General features: G+C 38.1%; 1 protein-coding gene across 2 annotated transcripts in view; it reads right to left on the reverse strand.

Moving 5' to 3' along the window:
* Positions 1-14,535, reverse strand: part of Bach2 (BTB domain and CNC homolog 2) — a 270,490-nt gene extending 255,955 nt beyond the window's left edge. For both annotated transcript variants that reach the window (XM_010633229.2, XM_010633230.2), the window contains exon 1: positions 14,430-14,535. In XM_010633229.2, coding sequence (XP_010631531.1) covers positions 14,430-14,438 — 9 coding nt within the window. In that variant the 5' untranslated portion in view covers positions 14,439-14,535. The remainder of the gene's footprint in view (positions 1-14,429) is intronic.
* Between the last annotated feature and the right edge of the window lie 2,431 nt (positions 14,536-16,966).

Consider the following 16,966-nt stretch of genomic DNA (forward strand, 5'->3'; position numbering starts at 1 on the left):
CAAATTACTTTTAAGAAGCCAAAAATTTGCAGTGGAAATATTTTTCTGAGTCCTCCTGCTTTTTTCAAAGAATAAACTTATTCAACAGGCAAATCTAAATAATGTTAGCAGTTCTAAATGTAGAGAATTCATGATTTCTTACTGTAATTTAAAAGGAACATACAAAGTGATCAGTCACTTTTAAAACCCATGTTCAACTTCAAAATAATGACTAACCTGATAGAAGAGACAAGATTTTTATAATTAAATCCTAAAGTTTAGCCACTAGAGATTAAGGACAGCAGGTTACATAACTGTTCTCTACTCACAATATCCTTTTTCCCTCTTGGATGTATATCATTTTTCAGTAATAATAGAACATGTAACAACAACAACAATTCTTACTGTACTGCAGGAAATCAGTCTAACCTGTAAGCTAAATTTTTGGAAGATATTGTGGTAAAATCTCATTGATCTGGATTTTACTAGGCAAAACAGGAGAAAAGGTGCCCATTAATATTATAAAAGAAAATCCCCAGTGAATATCTTAAGAGTCTTAAGAAAACAAAATAGTAAGCAATTACAGGCACTCACATATAAATAATTGGAGGGTTAACTGAAAAGCATTCTAGTCATGCTATAATGGAGTCTCAACAAAGGTGATTTATAAAAGAATAAATCTGGGCACAGACAGGAATGGAGGGAAGATGATGTACAGACATGGAAAAGACGGCCATCGATAAGCCACAGGGCGAGTCTTGCAATAGATTATTTCCTGTAAAATAATCAACTGTGTCCATGCCTTGATCTTAGACTTCTAGTCTCCTGAATTGTGAGACAGTAAATTTCTGTTATTTAAGTCATCCAGTCTGTGGGGTAGTTTGTTACAGAAGCCTGAATACACTAATAAAGATGGTAAAACCAGAAGATGGATGAAGCCTGACTTCAGGATTCCCGAATCATTTCTGAATAAAAGCATCTTACTGATCAGAAGTTATCTACTTGATACTTGAACAAGTTATCTACTTGGATACTTGAACAAGAGAAAAAAATCCAGCTAGCATTACCTAATATAGGATTTAATTACCATATTTCCCCCAAAATAAGACTTTACCAGAAAATAAGCCTCAGCATGATTTTACAGGATGCTAATAATATAAATCCTTTCCAAAATAAGCCCCAGTTAGACTGTCAACAAGATAGATGCATTTAGTATATCAGTTGCAACATATGACAAATATAATGAATAAAATAATAGTGTATTATATATAATTAAATATAAATAAGTAATATTACTGACCTTTATGCTTAAAAATGGGTATCTGAAATGAACAGACATTTCTCAGACAAAGAAGTAAAAGCAGCAAGAAAATATTTGAAAAAATGTTCCACATCACTGGTCATTCGAGAGATGCAGATGAAAACAACACTGAGATTCCACCTTACCCCACAAAGAATGGCTGCTATCAAGAAATCACACAATAACAAATGTTGGCGGGGTTGTGGGGAGAAAGGAACCCTTCTCCATTGTTGGTGGGAGTGCAGACTGGTGCAACCACTATGGAAATCAATATGGAGATACCTCAGAAAGCTTGGACTGGAGGTTCCATTTGACCCAGCCATCCCTCTGCTGGGTATCTTTCCAAGAGAACTAAAAGAATCATATCACAGAGAAGTATGTGCACCCATGTTTATAGTGGCACAGTATGTAATAGCTAAATCTTGGAAACAGCCCATTTGCCCATCCGCTGGAAAGTGGATAAAGAAGATGTGGTTTTTTTATAAAATGGAATATTAGCCATAAAGAACGAGAAAAATAGATTCATTCATAGGAAAATGGATACATATTGAAGATATACTAAGTGAAATAAATAAGTCACACATGTGTAAATACTGAATAGTGTCCCTGGTGTGAATAATCTGCAACAATGCATAAGATTCTAATAAGATTACTGACATTTAGAAATGGGAAGAAAGGAGCTAAAGGTGTAGGGAAGGTGGGATGGGTAGGGGAAGAGTAAAAAGGGAAAAGAAAAAAATGTGAGAGAATGAAAAGATGAAAATAAAGTGTTTGTAGATGGGGAGGGGAGGAGGGGGTGAAGGGAGGGCAGAGGTAAGGGGAAAAAATGAGAATCAAGACTTGTCATGTAGAGGTACAAGATCCCAACAATGAATGTAACTGTACTATATCCCTAAAATGTACCAATAAACTCAATTAAAGCTGAAAAAAAATAAAAATAAATAAATAAGTGATAATACAAATTATAATTAAATATTTGTAAATACCTAAGCAGGTGCCTTTGGATGAGAAATATCTAAGTAAGTAGATAAATTCAAGTCTTATTGCCGAGTGATCAATTAAAGTATAGACAATGCACAAATAACATGTGCACTTGATAACAAATGGACACAGCTGTGTCTATATGAATTGCTGTAATTCAATATATGGTGTGTTGTAAGGGACATATTTAATGCATTCATGTGAATTAAAGAAACGTTTCCTAAATTTTGATGCTTGCGATTTTTGTCACTTTGTGTGGACCATCATTCTTAACTGTCATCACTTTTGTTGCTCTTCATGTCTCCAAGTCTTAAATTATCACTTGATTCAATGGAAATTTTGTGAACTCCAGCCTGTAAGAGGTTGTGTGAGTTGGATGAAGAATTCATGATATAAAATCAATGAAAGCTGTGTTGCCAATGCACTATGAGCAGGCTACATGGATAAGAAAGTGTTCACTTTAGGAAAGCTCTGGTGCTGGGCATGAAAGATTGAGACAATGGTTCTACAGGAAATGAAGTCACAACGGGATTTGGAGTGTTATGATGATGTTCCACAAGAAGATGACATGAGTATTTTGAATAAATGTAGATTGTTATACATGAATAAATAAAGATTATTACATGTGAAAACATAAGACATCCCCTGAAAATAACCCCTCTTGCCTTTTTTGGAGCAAAACTTAAGACCTGGTCTTATTTTTGGGGAAATAAATAAAATAAAAAATAAAATAAAAAAGATATCCAAACTAAGACAGAGCTGTAGTTCAAAATCCCTCAAAAGCTGAGCTGGCAGCTGGATTCTTGTGTTTATAAAAAGCTAGGATGATTCTGCCTGAGCTCAGAGCTCAATTTAGATCACAGCATCTGGATTCAAAACACATGTGTGCTGCGGCAGCGGGTTTCCAGGTCGTGACTGATCCAAGACGGAGACTGAGAGCACTCACCAGAAGGACTCCAAGTGGAGAATATGCCTGAGGGGGAAGTAAGTGCAAAGGTGTTGGGGAGCCCACCCCCAACTGTCAGGGGGCCCAAAACAACAGTTTCCTGCATCTGGCCATCACAGGCAACTGCTGAGGGGGCCAAAGACAAGGCTGACCAGGATATGTCTCTGTCAGAAAACATCCCTTACCAGTGACTTCTTCCTCGAAGTGGCTCGTGTTCAGAGTAAACTACGGGTAACAGTTTAAGCTGGTAATAAAATGGCAAAACTCCGAAGTTCGCACTTCCTGCTAACACCTGTGTTTAACTTCACTCTATATCAAATAGAAAAAGTGGGGCAAAGAAAGAAAATGGAAGATGGGAAAAGGAATTCAAATTCCTTTTTTTTCCTTCATGGAAAGAAACCATAGCCATGGCGATTCTAATATAGGTTATGTGCACCAAGATCTAAAAGAAGAGGGCAAAAAAATAGTGGCACAAAAATTCCCTCAGCCCAATTTTAATCTCTATCACAATTCACCTTGTGCCTTCCTTGATTTTCCTTCTATGTGATATGTCCAGAAATGTTGGTGATTCTGCAGCTATGGGTTTTATGTGCAATAAAAAATCCTTGCTCTGCTGCTTTCCCTTGCCTCCCCCTCCCCCACCCCTCTTCCTCTCTCTCTCTTCTCTCTTTGTTGTGAATGTCAGGGCTGTCAGTGTCACAGTCTGACATGATTAGTGTTTCTGACATTACACCAAGAAGCAGACAGAGTGGGGAGCAGAGATGGAGGGTAAAGGAGTTAGGATGTGCAGCCATTTCAAGAAGTCAAAGGAAAAAGAAGCCTGACCTCCTTCTCTGAGGTTCCTTGATTACAGAGCAGCTTATAAATCACCTCGGATTTTTCTCATTTATCCAATTAGTCCTTTCCCACTCCTCTGGAGATCCCTAAGGTGTGGATCTATTCTCTGAGATCAAAGCCAGTGGCCCTAAAAACAGATAAGACAGAATTCGTGATTCAGCAGATTCTGAGACTGTGAAGTGTAACAATCAGAGCACTTGGGGAAGATAGCGCCAGTCCATTTCGAGTATCGATTCGCTGCACTTTGTCACTCTAATGATGTTATCTCATTAAAAGAGATAAATGCCCCACTGTTCTTCTAGGAGCATCTGCTTCTTACTTTTCTCTCATTTTCAAGTGGCATGGCTCTCAGCAGCAGCACACTGAAATCCAATGCAGGGCGTGGCTACAGACCTGCTCACCAAGGCTTTCTTATAATTTGCTTTTTCCTATTCTCAACCCCCTTCCTGCTGCCTCCACAACCAGCATCCATAGATACAAGCAATATAAAGATAAACAGGTGTAAAAAGCAATGACAATAGGAGGCATTTACTGAGTGTTTATTCTGTGGTGCCAACATTTAACTTTCCTCTCACAACTTTGCAGAACAATGTTCAGTTTGCAAATGAAAAAACAACAGAATTTGATGTTAAGCAACTTGTCCAAGATTACAGAAGTAATCAGAGGCTGGGCCACAATCTGAACAACAGCTCATCCAACGCAAGTACTCCCCTCCATTTTCATTCATGGAACAAATAAGTAAATATGACTGCAACTTGACTAGAATAGGTGAAAAAATTGTAAAAGAAATTGGCAATTATTCTTCAGCTTGCTAATACCCAGGAACACAATGCCATAGGCAGTGTGATGGTTTTGTTTCAACAGATTTCTTATTAAATAAAAAAGGTAGCAATTTTCCATAATGAATGTTTTATACATTATCCCTTTGTGTATCAGGCCTCTAAGTACACATTATTAAAGTCTATTAAAGTCTGTATTTAGCAGCATTACTAATGTGCCTTTGGGGAAATTATTACAATGAAACAGCATCAGTCTTTCACAAAATTTCAATTGTTTAATATTCCTTTTCTGATCTTCAATACATGTCTATTTTTAACTATAATCAGACCTTATCCAAAATGCCATAATCTCAGCCTAGAGCTGTCACAACAAATTGTTTATGGGTTGGATTTAAGAAATAACAAGAGATACATATATTGCTAATTTCACCCAATACTTTTTTTCATAACCCACTGCCGCTTTCCTACTTTCTAATTAACAGATGGTTCTTGATCACTATGACATGTGACAGCACTTTACCTCTTTGGCTAGGGTTAGTTATCTTAATTAACTGCTTATCTTTATAGCTAATTGAGACTAGTCTCTCAAGATAATGCTATTGTATTGAAGTACAAGGGTGGTAAAACTATTCCATAAAAAATGGGAAAGAAACCCAAATAAACAAACCAGAATAACATATAAGCTGTGATTAATCAAATCTAAATGTTTTCATTTAAATATAAACATTGCCATTTATGTGAGGCTAGAAATATGTCTTCTAACATTAACTGAAGAATTTCTGCAAATTATGTAGTTTTACATATCCTAAACAGGCATCTCTCTTGTTCTATTGAGTACAGTGCATTTATTAATTTTATCTCACAGTGTGTATGGTCTTTTAAAAATGAAGCCAATGATACACATGAACTCAAAAGTACAGTGTTCTCTGAAACATCTTATAGTAAACGAAATGTTAGGCTGATTTTACAGACAAAAGATAGTATGAAAAATACCAGCAAATAGCTATGCACTGTAAGCCCTGTATATGACAAAAAAGGGAGGAAAAAGAGCAAATCTAAAGTATCAGGTACTTGTATTAATAGACTGCATAGAAAGGAACCTCTCTGTTACATATTTACTTTCAAACACAGCAATTCCACGCTTTGAGATTACATGTTTGCAAAATCAGGTAGATTGAGTTGATTGTTGATATTCTAAAGATGGACAAGTATAGATTAAGCAACTAAATAATCTTGTTTGCAATCACCAATTAACTAAATAGGATGTAATTTAATTGTACCCATTAAGGTCTACTATGAGAGGGAAGGAGATGAGGAATTAGGGAAGAAAACAGAAGCATTCCTCTGCCTGACTGAAAAAGACCAGAATCTGCTGGCTTTATTGTTACAACCTCTAGCCTCAAAGAGTGAGGCCTGTACATGTCAGGTAGGCAAAGGCCTCTGTGCTGTAGGGCTGTGTGGACTCAGTTCAATATGGTGACACACAATAAGATACACCATTTGTCAAAACTCAATTAAATCACTGGGCAATTCATCAGTATGGAGGTGGGGTGGAGAGCAGAGCCTGTTATAATCAAGAAAATCCTAGGTGCTTCTCTCTTAAATCCTAAGAAATTTGGATGAACAACATTCCAAAACCAGCCATCACAACATTTGAAAGTTCCACCAAGAAGAACAAGGTGGGAGGGAGCATCCTCTTTCCTTCAGGTGAGACCTGTCTGAACATCAGTAGCTGCTGCCACATTTCAAAGAGCTTATCATGATTCACCACAAGGCCCTCAGACTTGCAATTACATTACAATCATGCCAAAACATATCCCTTCTCCTTTCCTAGGGCTTTTAGGAGCTTAACCAAGAGTCCACCTTTTCTACTCTGAAGCCTTAATTTACCTCCTTTTACCTTATCGGATTCTCCTTCATCTTTTCTGATAGGGTTGGATCTCTTGGTGCAGGCCATGTGACTCCTTCATTCAAGACATTGCTGGGACCCTGTGACACTGCAAAGGGTGCACAGCATCTCAGGCTGAAGCTTACTTTGAGGTGCTTCCACACAAGTGATGACCACATGCTCTGACAGAAAAGTTCCGGTTTTCAACACAGGCCCTGAGCCATGCAGAATGCTTCTCAGGTAAGAAGGCACCAATCACTGCTCCATCATGAACATGTTCTGAGATTCAGAAGCGAGCCCCATACCCAAGGAGAGACCAACTTTAGTGTGTTTCTGGATAGGCAGAAAGGAGGAGGAGACACTACAGGACTGAGACAGGGTTTTAAGTCTTCTTCCATAGTCCAAGTGACTTTGTTCAGAGCTATTTCTACTTAGCTGAGGAAATAATCCCTAAAATGTATTTATACGTATTTACATACACACACAGAAAAAAACAAGTTTTACGCATGCAAACATTTTAAAGACAAGTGAGCATAAATACATTCAGTTAATTCTTTTAAATTTGTCCTCCATGCCAAATCACCCATCTGCTGGATTACATGGTCAGTCATCATTTTAAATTTGTATTACCCTACCTCCTAGAAGGGAATTATAGCGGTACCTCAGTTCATGAACTTACTTTGTTCTATGATTTGGAAAAGTTGACTATGTTTGTGTTTGTGTGGGAAAGATAGGTATGGTCATGTCTGTCACTGGTTAGAGTTTTCAAACAGAAACAAATTTTGCCAAATGCTTCTGTTTGCAAGCCAAATTGTTCACAAACAAAAGCATTTGTGAACCAAGGTACCAACGTATATTCCTATCTTCCTAAAGAATCACTCAATTTCCCAGTGCAATGCATGTTAGAGATACAATCTAGAGGTCTACAGTCACTGTTTTCATATACCCTACAGAATTCGATTTACTTGTCACTCAGGTGCTACACTGGCCTTGTGTTAACCAAGTCTTTCTTTAACCTCTCAAATGCTATAAAAATGTAGTTTTTAGAAGGACTAAGGGCAACCTCTCAAACTCTATACAAATATACTTTTTGGAAGGAGTAAGGGCAATTATTCCTAAAGATGGAACAGAAGTGCTATGCTCAGTGATCAGAGTTCAAGGTCCATCTCTTGTTAAAGTAGGCCTTGCCACACGTAGGACAGGTCCATCATCTCACACACTGGTTCTCAAACATCTGATTGAGGATCCTTTTACAGGCTTAGAAATTATCACAAACCCTGAAGAACTTTTCGTTATGTGGATTATTTTTATCAATGTTTACCATGTTAGAGATTAAAATTGAGAAATGTGGAAAACATGAAAACATAAGCACACATCCCAAGAGCTGTCTTGGGGATGACTTCATTGCATGTCACACAGATTCTGCAAACACTATCCTATATACTTGAGAAGAGTGAAAAAGGCAAATAATGTCTCAATATTATGCAAACAGCTTTGATCTCACAAGTAGGTCACTTGAAGAATGAATACACTATTTATACTCTCCTGAGCATCCCCAACTCATAGTCTGAGATTCACCGGTCTTTGTGCATCAGCAATGTGTTTGAACAGGTATGAAGAAATGACAAAATACTGAGTAAGAGGATGTGATGTGCACTTAAGAATATTTGAACCACTGAATCAAAGAATAAAATCTTTTTAAAAGAGTATTTCTCTACTTACTATTGTCCCCAAATCATTAATATATTACAACACTCCTTCCCAATAAAATCCCAAACAAAATGACTCTCAAATCCAAATCTGTGTGACCAATTCCTTGTTCTCCCTCTTTCTCCACAAAACATCCAGTTGCACCCCAACTGCAAAACAGCTAAACAAGTATTTGTTTTTAAACTTTCACTTTTTTCCTAATAACTAATGAAATACAAATACTTATTTAAGAAAGTTGAAAATACAAAAAAAAATTTTAAGAAAGAAAGAAGGAAATTAACTGATGTGTCCCATATATCTACCGCTTGAAAAAAAACAGTATTAACATTCTGTGGAATATTCTTCCAGTTTTAATTATGTATATTTAAAAATACGGCGTAATTCATATCTTAAATGTAATTTAGTGCCTTTAATTGAAAAATATTATTTTTAGTATAAAAGATATACACTGCTAAAGAAAATTTAGAATATATGTGCAAAAAGAAGAGAATACCCAAAATTTGGATGTGCACCTTCAATCCTTTTCCTGCATATATACACATGTACCTTCCTAAACAATGAAATAGTGGTCAAATTGTCCATCTTTTTTATGTAATTCTCAAGTTACTTGGAACGTCTTTTTGTGTCATCAAATGCTCTACCACCTTCCCATGGCATTTTTATTGTATGGTTGTGGTTACTACCTTAGGAAAAAATCACTATTTTAACAATATTGTGATGAGTACTTTAGCTAAATTTTTACACACATTCAAAGATTTTTTTTACTTAATGCTCTATAAATGGAATTTCTAGGTCAAATGTGCATGAAGTTTTAGGCTTTGATATACATTAAGTCACACTTCAGAATGCAGGTTTTTTCACTGGATATGACAGAGCCCAATGCACTAGATAAATTTTATAAATCTTCATCAACTGTATAGGTGGAAAATATCAAATTGTTATCTTAATTTGCATTTCTTCGATTACTGTCAAGGTTGAACATTTTCTTATCTGTTATTTAATTACATGTCTTTCTTTATGGGTCTTATCTTTCTGTCTCTGCCCAGTTTCTATTAATGTATTAATTTTTATCTTATTAATTTATTAATTTGTAAGAATGCTTAATAAAGTTAATTTTCTGTTGTATATGTTACAAATATTTCTACAGTTTGCCTTTTGTCTTTCTTTCAGACTAGTTCAGAATGTCTTTTGATAAAAATAAATTTTGAGATTTTACTAATTAAACATTCTCTTTGTTTCTAATTTCTGCTGCTAAAAATCAATGAGGCTTTTAAGATCACTTAGTTTACTTATATTTTCTTCCATATCACTAAGTTTTTAAACTGTGCAATAGCTCTTCAAAGTTTACCACAACAAGGACTTGATCACTGCCTTCAGAAAAATGACAATCAAGGTTTATCAAATTCAGACCATGCATTTGGTGAAAAGGTATCCTAAAATGGGAGAGAGATCTTAATGTTTCTCTTTCACCAATTCCTTATAATGCATCCAGTAGCTCTGTTAACTTGCTTATCCAGTGGAAAAAAAATTTAGATGGGAATATTTTAACACTAGGTTTATGTTTAAATATTAAACCTCTTGATGGGATGACTCTCCCCACCTTTAGCAGAAGAGCAAAGACTTTTATTCACTGATGTATTCATTGCAAGCCCATGTCAGCAAAGCAGCATGCACCTGATTAGTAAGTGATGGAGGAGTTGATGTTTTATCAATTAGAGCTGGGTAAACATCAGGTATTGGATGGGAAAGTAAGGGGGGACAAACTGTGGACTTCACTGCTTTGTAGTAAGGAAGTACAAAGTAAGAAAAACTGTAAATGAAGGCAGAAACTAAGTTTCAGTTTTACTTTTCAGTTGACTGTAGAGATACTGATCTGAGTGTAAACATGAAACTGTCTCCAACCTGGTGCACTAGGATAGGGTTCTGAATACTAGAAAACATTCAAAGAAAAAATTCTGGTGAGCAGATAATTAAGCAAACAATGGCATCTACCCACCAATAGAGATAAGAGGCACTACTCTGTTTCACTGGATGCCACAACAGTTGTGCAAAGCAGTAAAAGTCAGATCTAGCTTTATTTGAACATAATAAGGAAGAAACAGTTCTGAAAAGGATTCTTTTTTAATGGGGGGGAGAATAGGATCATTTTGTGTAACAACAGAAAAATCAATTATTTTCCAATCAGATGGAGTGTTTTCATAAATCCAAAGCACAGAACAGCATATGGCATGCTTTTATGAAAGGAAGGACCACAAGGGAGAGAGTGAACCATCATAATTCCAAGGTTGCTAGTACTAGATAAACAAGATTTTTCAAGAGTAGACCACTGGTCCTGCAAGTGGGGTTTTATGAACTTACAAGGTGGTATGAGGTGAATGTATATTATCCTGCCCTGCTTGTTCCTATAAAATCCCAATTTGCCCCTCTTCCCATTTTGGCTCTAATATTTTTTTCCAAATAACACATTAAAATCCTTCATGTATAGCATGACAACATACACAGAACATAGGCAAGCCCCCAAATTAATCCCTCTTACTAGTAAAAATTTATGTGATACATAAAATATACCTTGGTACCTCGTTCACGATCTTAATTCTTTCCATGATTCTGGTTGCAAACTGAATCAGATGAGAATCGAATCAAATCAGATTCAATGGTTAGGTTGACCTAGTGGGGAAATTTGATTCAGTTTTCATCCAATTCCCTTTGCAACCAGAACTGTGGAAAGAATTATATTTTTGAACTGAGGTACCATTATATGTATACGTTGTACATGAAATTTTGGAATGGTCCCTCAAAGACTCAGTACTCAGAGGCGGGGCTTCTGGGAAGTGACTGGGTTATGGGGCCCTACAGCTGACCTGCAATTAGAAGGTGGGTATGATTTGAGGTAGCTCATGACCTGGAAGGGTTTATCTCCATCCCAGATCCTTCCACTGCTCTCTGCTAACACGCACGTATTAATGAGAGAATGGTCCAGAAAGAAGGAAGGATGAAGACTACCCATCTTAAAACAAATTACTATTTGAAGTTTTTGACCAACATAAAGGTTGGGAAGTCATGGGCCAGGGATTTAGCTCAGTGGTTCCACTGCCTGCCTCACAAGTGCACGGTCCTGAGTTTGATCTCTGGTACACGCAAAAGAAAGAAAGAAAGAGGGAGACAGGGAGACAGGGAGACAGGGAGACAGGGAGAGAGGGAGAGAGGGAGAGGAAAGAAAGAGAGGGAGAGGGAAGGCAGAGGAAGGGGAGGGAGGGAGAGAGAAAAGAAAGGAAGGGAGTTAGGGAGGGAGGGAAGCCAGCTCTCACAAAAAGATCTGATGAGGGAAAATATAGGACTCCCAGTTCCTGTAACACATGAATCACAGATTCTATGACTGTAAAGGACTATTTACGATATTAAGAAAGTAAATCTATGGGAGGAGATCTACTCTGCATAAACCTTAAGAATTTGGTATCAATTGAATGACGTATTTCATGTACATCGGCCTCAAGAAATGGTAGCACACTCATGATGGGCCTCATGCCTGGGAATGTTTCCTTTTCTCTTCTCTAATGTACCCACGTGCTAGTCAGAACTGCAGTCCTTCTGGTGTTTTCTCAGATCCTAGCACATATAGGAGCTCAAGAATGTGAGGAATGAAGGCCTTACCTGATGGATGGCAGCTCATGGGCTGGAGTCAGCCTTGTTAAATTAGGAAGACAAATGAGTTCAATCCCCAGTACCAAAAATTAGGAAGACAACCTGCCAAGCATTTTGTTCCCTGGAGGCTGTTCCTATATTTTCTAGAAGAATCACTGATTGATCCCCCCAAAGACCTGTCAATAATGAACTGCAATCAGCATCACCTTAGTGCTGCCTTCCAAACATGCAGCCACCTTCCATCCTCACAGTTCTTTCTGCAATGTCCCATCAGCTGGTTGACGTTTAGGAAGGAAGGAGGGAGGGTATTACAGTGTGTGTCCAACAAAGAGGCGCATACACAGTTCAACACCCTCCAACTTTCTAGGAACAACTCTACTTGGAACACCAGTCACACCCACAACAATATTTCCAACATTCTAACTTACATACCTAGTTGATGAGGTAATTCCCTTGTTTTATTAGTGCTGGGAAGAACAGCTTCCTCCCCAGAGAGTGACCTATTCTTTGTTATGCCAGAAAAACATAAGAAAAATGCTGACCTATGGACGTGATACATCCAGTTTAATCAGTACTCTCATTAAAAATAACAGAAAATAAAGCACTCACTGGTCTACTCAGGCAGAATGTAACTCCCAAGCACAGACACACCCACTGAGACAGTTGAAACTGCTGAAGAATCTGGTTTCCAGCTGTGTATCAAAAGCAAATCCATGACATCAGGTACTGAGTTGCCCTGCAGAGTCTTAGGTCAGGGCTGTCAGAACAAGCTTGCATGTGGATACAGATTTCCCAGGAGTTTTTCTAGCTTTTAGGTACAGCACACTCTAAATAACAGAAGCCAGGATTCACAGTGACAGATCACCTTCCCCACCTCTAATCGCACTGCTGGGACAGAACACCTGCCCACTTTCCAGAATTCCTAAAGTTGACTTCTCAAAGAATGCTTAAGGGTAAATAGATAAGCTTGCCAGGGAGGGGGCTGGCAGGGCACTCACATAAGATTTCCTCCTCTTTAGCTCAACTTGGCCGAATTAAAACCTCTCAAGCACAAACGTTTATTTTTTCCTGGTCTCTTCAGACAGAGTAAAGCAAACATAGTTGCCTGGAAAGCTTCCATGCAGGGATTTCTTCCCATAATCTCCAAGCACCTAAGGGTTTGGAGAGCTTCCCACCTTTGAGAAGGCCAGACAAATGGCCATGAGAAAAGTCACCAGGGGGAAGAGGGTTCTTAGTATAGAAAACTCAGTAAGTCTAATGGGCTTTCTGAAGTCTATGGATACTCCTGTATCTCTTCAAGACCAAATCACCTAAAAGTGCTGTCCATTTCTACTACAACTCACATCTTTTTTTGCAGGTCTCTGGAAGTGACCCTCCTCTGTTTTAAATGCTTCAGTGGCTCATAGAATCTGGCCCTGCTCTCTGCTTCTGGGCTCACAGTTGGCCATTCTCCATGAGCAGGAGTTCTCAACCAGAGTGTGACTCTGCCAAGGGGCATTTGACAACATCTGAAGATATTTTTGTTAGGACTAGAATGTAGGGAAAGGGGCTGCTACTAAAAAATCCTGTAATGCAGGTGTCATGGTTGAGAAACCCTGCTCCAGCCAGGTAAAACTCCTGCCAGTTTTTCTTACATGCTTTTGCACCTGAGCACAAGTTGCTTCATTTGCCTAGAGTGCCTTGTTCCAACTTCTCTGTCCAGGAAATTACCACTTCCCACCCAGGACTCAACTCTAAATGTCACTTCTTCTATCTTGTGCTTCCTAGATCCCAGAGTTAGATGTTACTTCTGTGTTTCTAGATCAAATGAGGTACAAGCCTCAGAATACTAGCCACAAATATAGCCTACCGCTTGTTAAAAGTTTCACTTAAGCCTCCTTCGTCATTTATCCTGAGCGCCCATCTAATGGAATTAGTTACTCCTCACCAAATCAACCAGAGCTCTCAAAATCAAAAACAACAGCAGCAAATATTTACCAAGTTCTAGTAATGTAGACAGGCACTGTGTTAACACTAGTCCATTCATTATTATAACATTTCATCAATACAATGTTGTAAGGTCAGTACGACTATTACTAGCATTTTATAGATGTGAAAACAGAAAATAGGCCACCAACAGTCAATCTTCTGGGCACTCAGAGGCCTTGGAAAAAAGAAGTGAGATCTCCAGAGGACTATACAGCCAAAGGAGTGGCCACCAGCTTTTGCAACCCTGCCTGAAACACTGCTCATGGGGATCATACAACTCTCCAACCTCTGAAATGCTTTCTAGAAGGAGAATCAGCCTCCTCACAGCATGGAAAAAGGAATGTATCTACCAGGGCACCACAGAGAAAAAACGCAAGTGCTGATTCAAAGCACTCTTACCTTGTTCATGCTGTAGGGATGGGAGCAAGGGACCAGACATATCACAATGTGAGGCAGCTCTTGAAGATTCTCCTTATTCCTGGAGCCCTCACTTCCTGAAGCAGGCAGCTATACTGTGAACACAAAGAAGCAATCCATCAAGCAGCTGGTACTCAGGAATGGTCTGAGCAGTCCTACGACATGGAACATTCTGCCATGATTGCAATGATTCATGTCTCCGATGTCCAAATCGGTGACCACCGTGGGGGTGGGGGCTGTTAGGCCCTCCACTGCACTGTTGGGGAATAGGGTAAGGCAGTGAAGTTGGCACATAGTGGTACTGCTCACATGTCAATTCCTTGCCCTTTTTAAGGAGGGCAAAGCTCAAACTATAAAGTAGCAAGTACAAACTGAGGGCTAAATACTTAATTTGAATTAAATTTAAACAGCCAATGCAGTTAGTGGCTACTACCTGGACAGTGAAGCTCTGGATAGTCCTATCAAGGGCCATATCAATGACAAAGAAAAAGCTAGATATTAAATGCTTAGAGTGACTGCAGATTCACAGGGAAGACTCATTGATTCAGTAACTATTTTTTGAGTACTTACTATGGGCTGGTACTGAGGATTTAGTAACTAGTGAGCGAGAGGGGCCAATGATTTATGAGTTTCTAATTCAGACTATCATTTCCTTAAAAAGGTAAAGAAGCTATCACATAAGCACCACCGCTGTGTACCAGACCTGAGATCCTTTCCCTGCTGCCCATAAGGAACAAAAAAGTAGGCATAGGCTACAGCCTGTGTCACTGCCAAGAATAGGTAAGCAGAACCTTCCACCGAGCTTCGGAACGCAGTATGCCATTGTGGAATTCAGGAGGTCAGTTTCCTATGGGCCAAATAAACGACATAATCAACGAACACCCCCACAATTGAATATGGTCTGTGTTTTTATTCATGTTGGTTCATTAAGTAAGGTTTTTCATCCACTTAAATTACATTTTAGACTAAGGCAGTTGATGGTATGGTTCCACAGTTCTCAATTTGTCGAAATTTAAATAAAAATAAAAATAAAAAGTCTCCAACCACTTAAATAGATTTGTAGCCTTTTTCTTTGAAAGATGTTCACAGGGTAGATCTGAGAGGAGAACAAAGCGTTGTAAGGTTCCTTATTATCAGACCAGTGCATTATTTTTTCAGGTTGCGTCTAGGATGAATTTATATATAAGAACCTTCCCATGAAAAGTGGAATTGGAGGTTTAACTGGAACTGCAGCGCTTTTAAAAAGTAGAAACGTATTATTTTACAATAACAATATAGAATAGATTCAACAGGACAAAGAAAAGGTACTTCTAATCCCACTAGCCAACCACAATCACTTTTAACTCTGAGTAATTTGCTAAATGCATTCAGGCTATGTAGAAGCCTAAGGGTGGATTTCTCACATTAACATCTTTCACTGCTGAACAAAATGATTTTGAACTTATATCTATCTATAGAAAGAAAGATAGACAGTTTACTGGTACATTTTCGGTGCACCTCACAATCACATCCATCATTGGGAACTTGTACCTGTCTGTACATGATATATCTTGCTTATTTTCTTCCATTCCCTGCCCTCCCTTCAAGCCCTTCTTTATTCCTCCCTATACATAAGCACTGTTTCCTGTTTTCCTTCTTTTCCTCGATTTTTTTCTTTCCCTTCCTTTGCCTTTGCAATTATATTTTTAAGAGATAAATTCCTACCTCACATACATTACTATTCTGTGAATATAACTTTTTTTACAAAACAGAAGATAGGACAGCTAGTTGTAAATCACTGTAGACAAAGGATTCCAAAGAAAATGGCACAGTCAGAGCAGTAACATATTTTAACCATGACGTACAAGGAGAGATCCTGGAATTCTGACTCTTTAGCATGAATGCATCCAAACATCTCCATACATCACCATGCATACCCAAACATCTCCAGGGTAATGAAGGCTTCAAAGTTAAGAATAGTCAGTGTCTAATTCTCATCAACCTAAAAATGACTGAAAAAAATTATGCAAATGACAGCCTAGCACTTAATCAGAAAGTTTGTCCCCAAACCTTGTGGAGCTGCCTAATGTCACGATTTTATCAGAACATTTACAACAGCATTAACTCAGGAAAGTGGCCACAAGAAGATACCAAGCAGATGAGGGATCCTTTTCACAGCTGCTCTGAGATCCCCTCCTGTGCCCTCTCTAACCATGACAACATCTGGGTTCCCTCAAAACTGAGGTACACAGTGGACACTCTCTCCCTGTACCTGTGTCCTTATGTCATTTTCATGTATGTCATTATACAATCTAGACAGAAGGCTAAAGTTTCATTGAGGGAAATATTAGACACATAGAAAGTTCCTAAAAAATATTCTATTTTTTTTCTTTGCTTTCACAGAGCTCAGGATGGCACACAATCTTAACATAGGATCTTTAAAAAATGGATAGGTACTTCTCAGTATCTTTGGGGTTTTGTAAAAAAGAAAAATCTTTTAATATCAGGGTATAAAATATTTTTTTAAATATTAAGAATAT

The sequence above is a fragment of the Fukomys damarensis genome, unplaced genomic scaffold, assembly GCF_012274545.1.
Source record: "Fukomys damarensis isolate Sample0158 unplaced genomic scaffold, DMR_v1.0_HiC HiC_scaffold_14, whole genome shotgun sequence".
Lineage (NCBI taxonomy): Eukaryota > Metazoa > Chordata > Mammalia > Rodentia > Bathyergidae > Fukomys > Fukomys damarensis.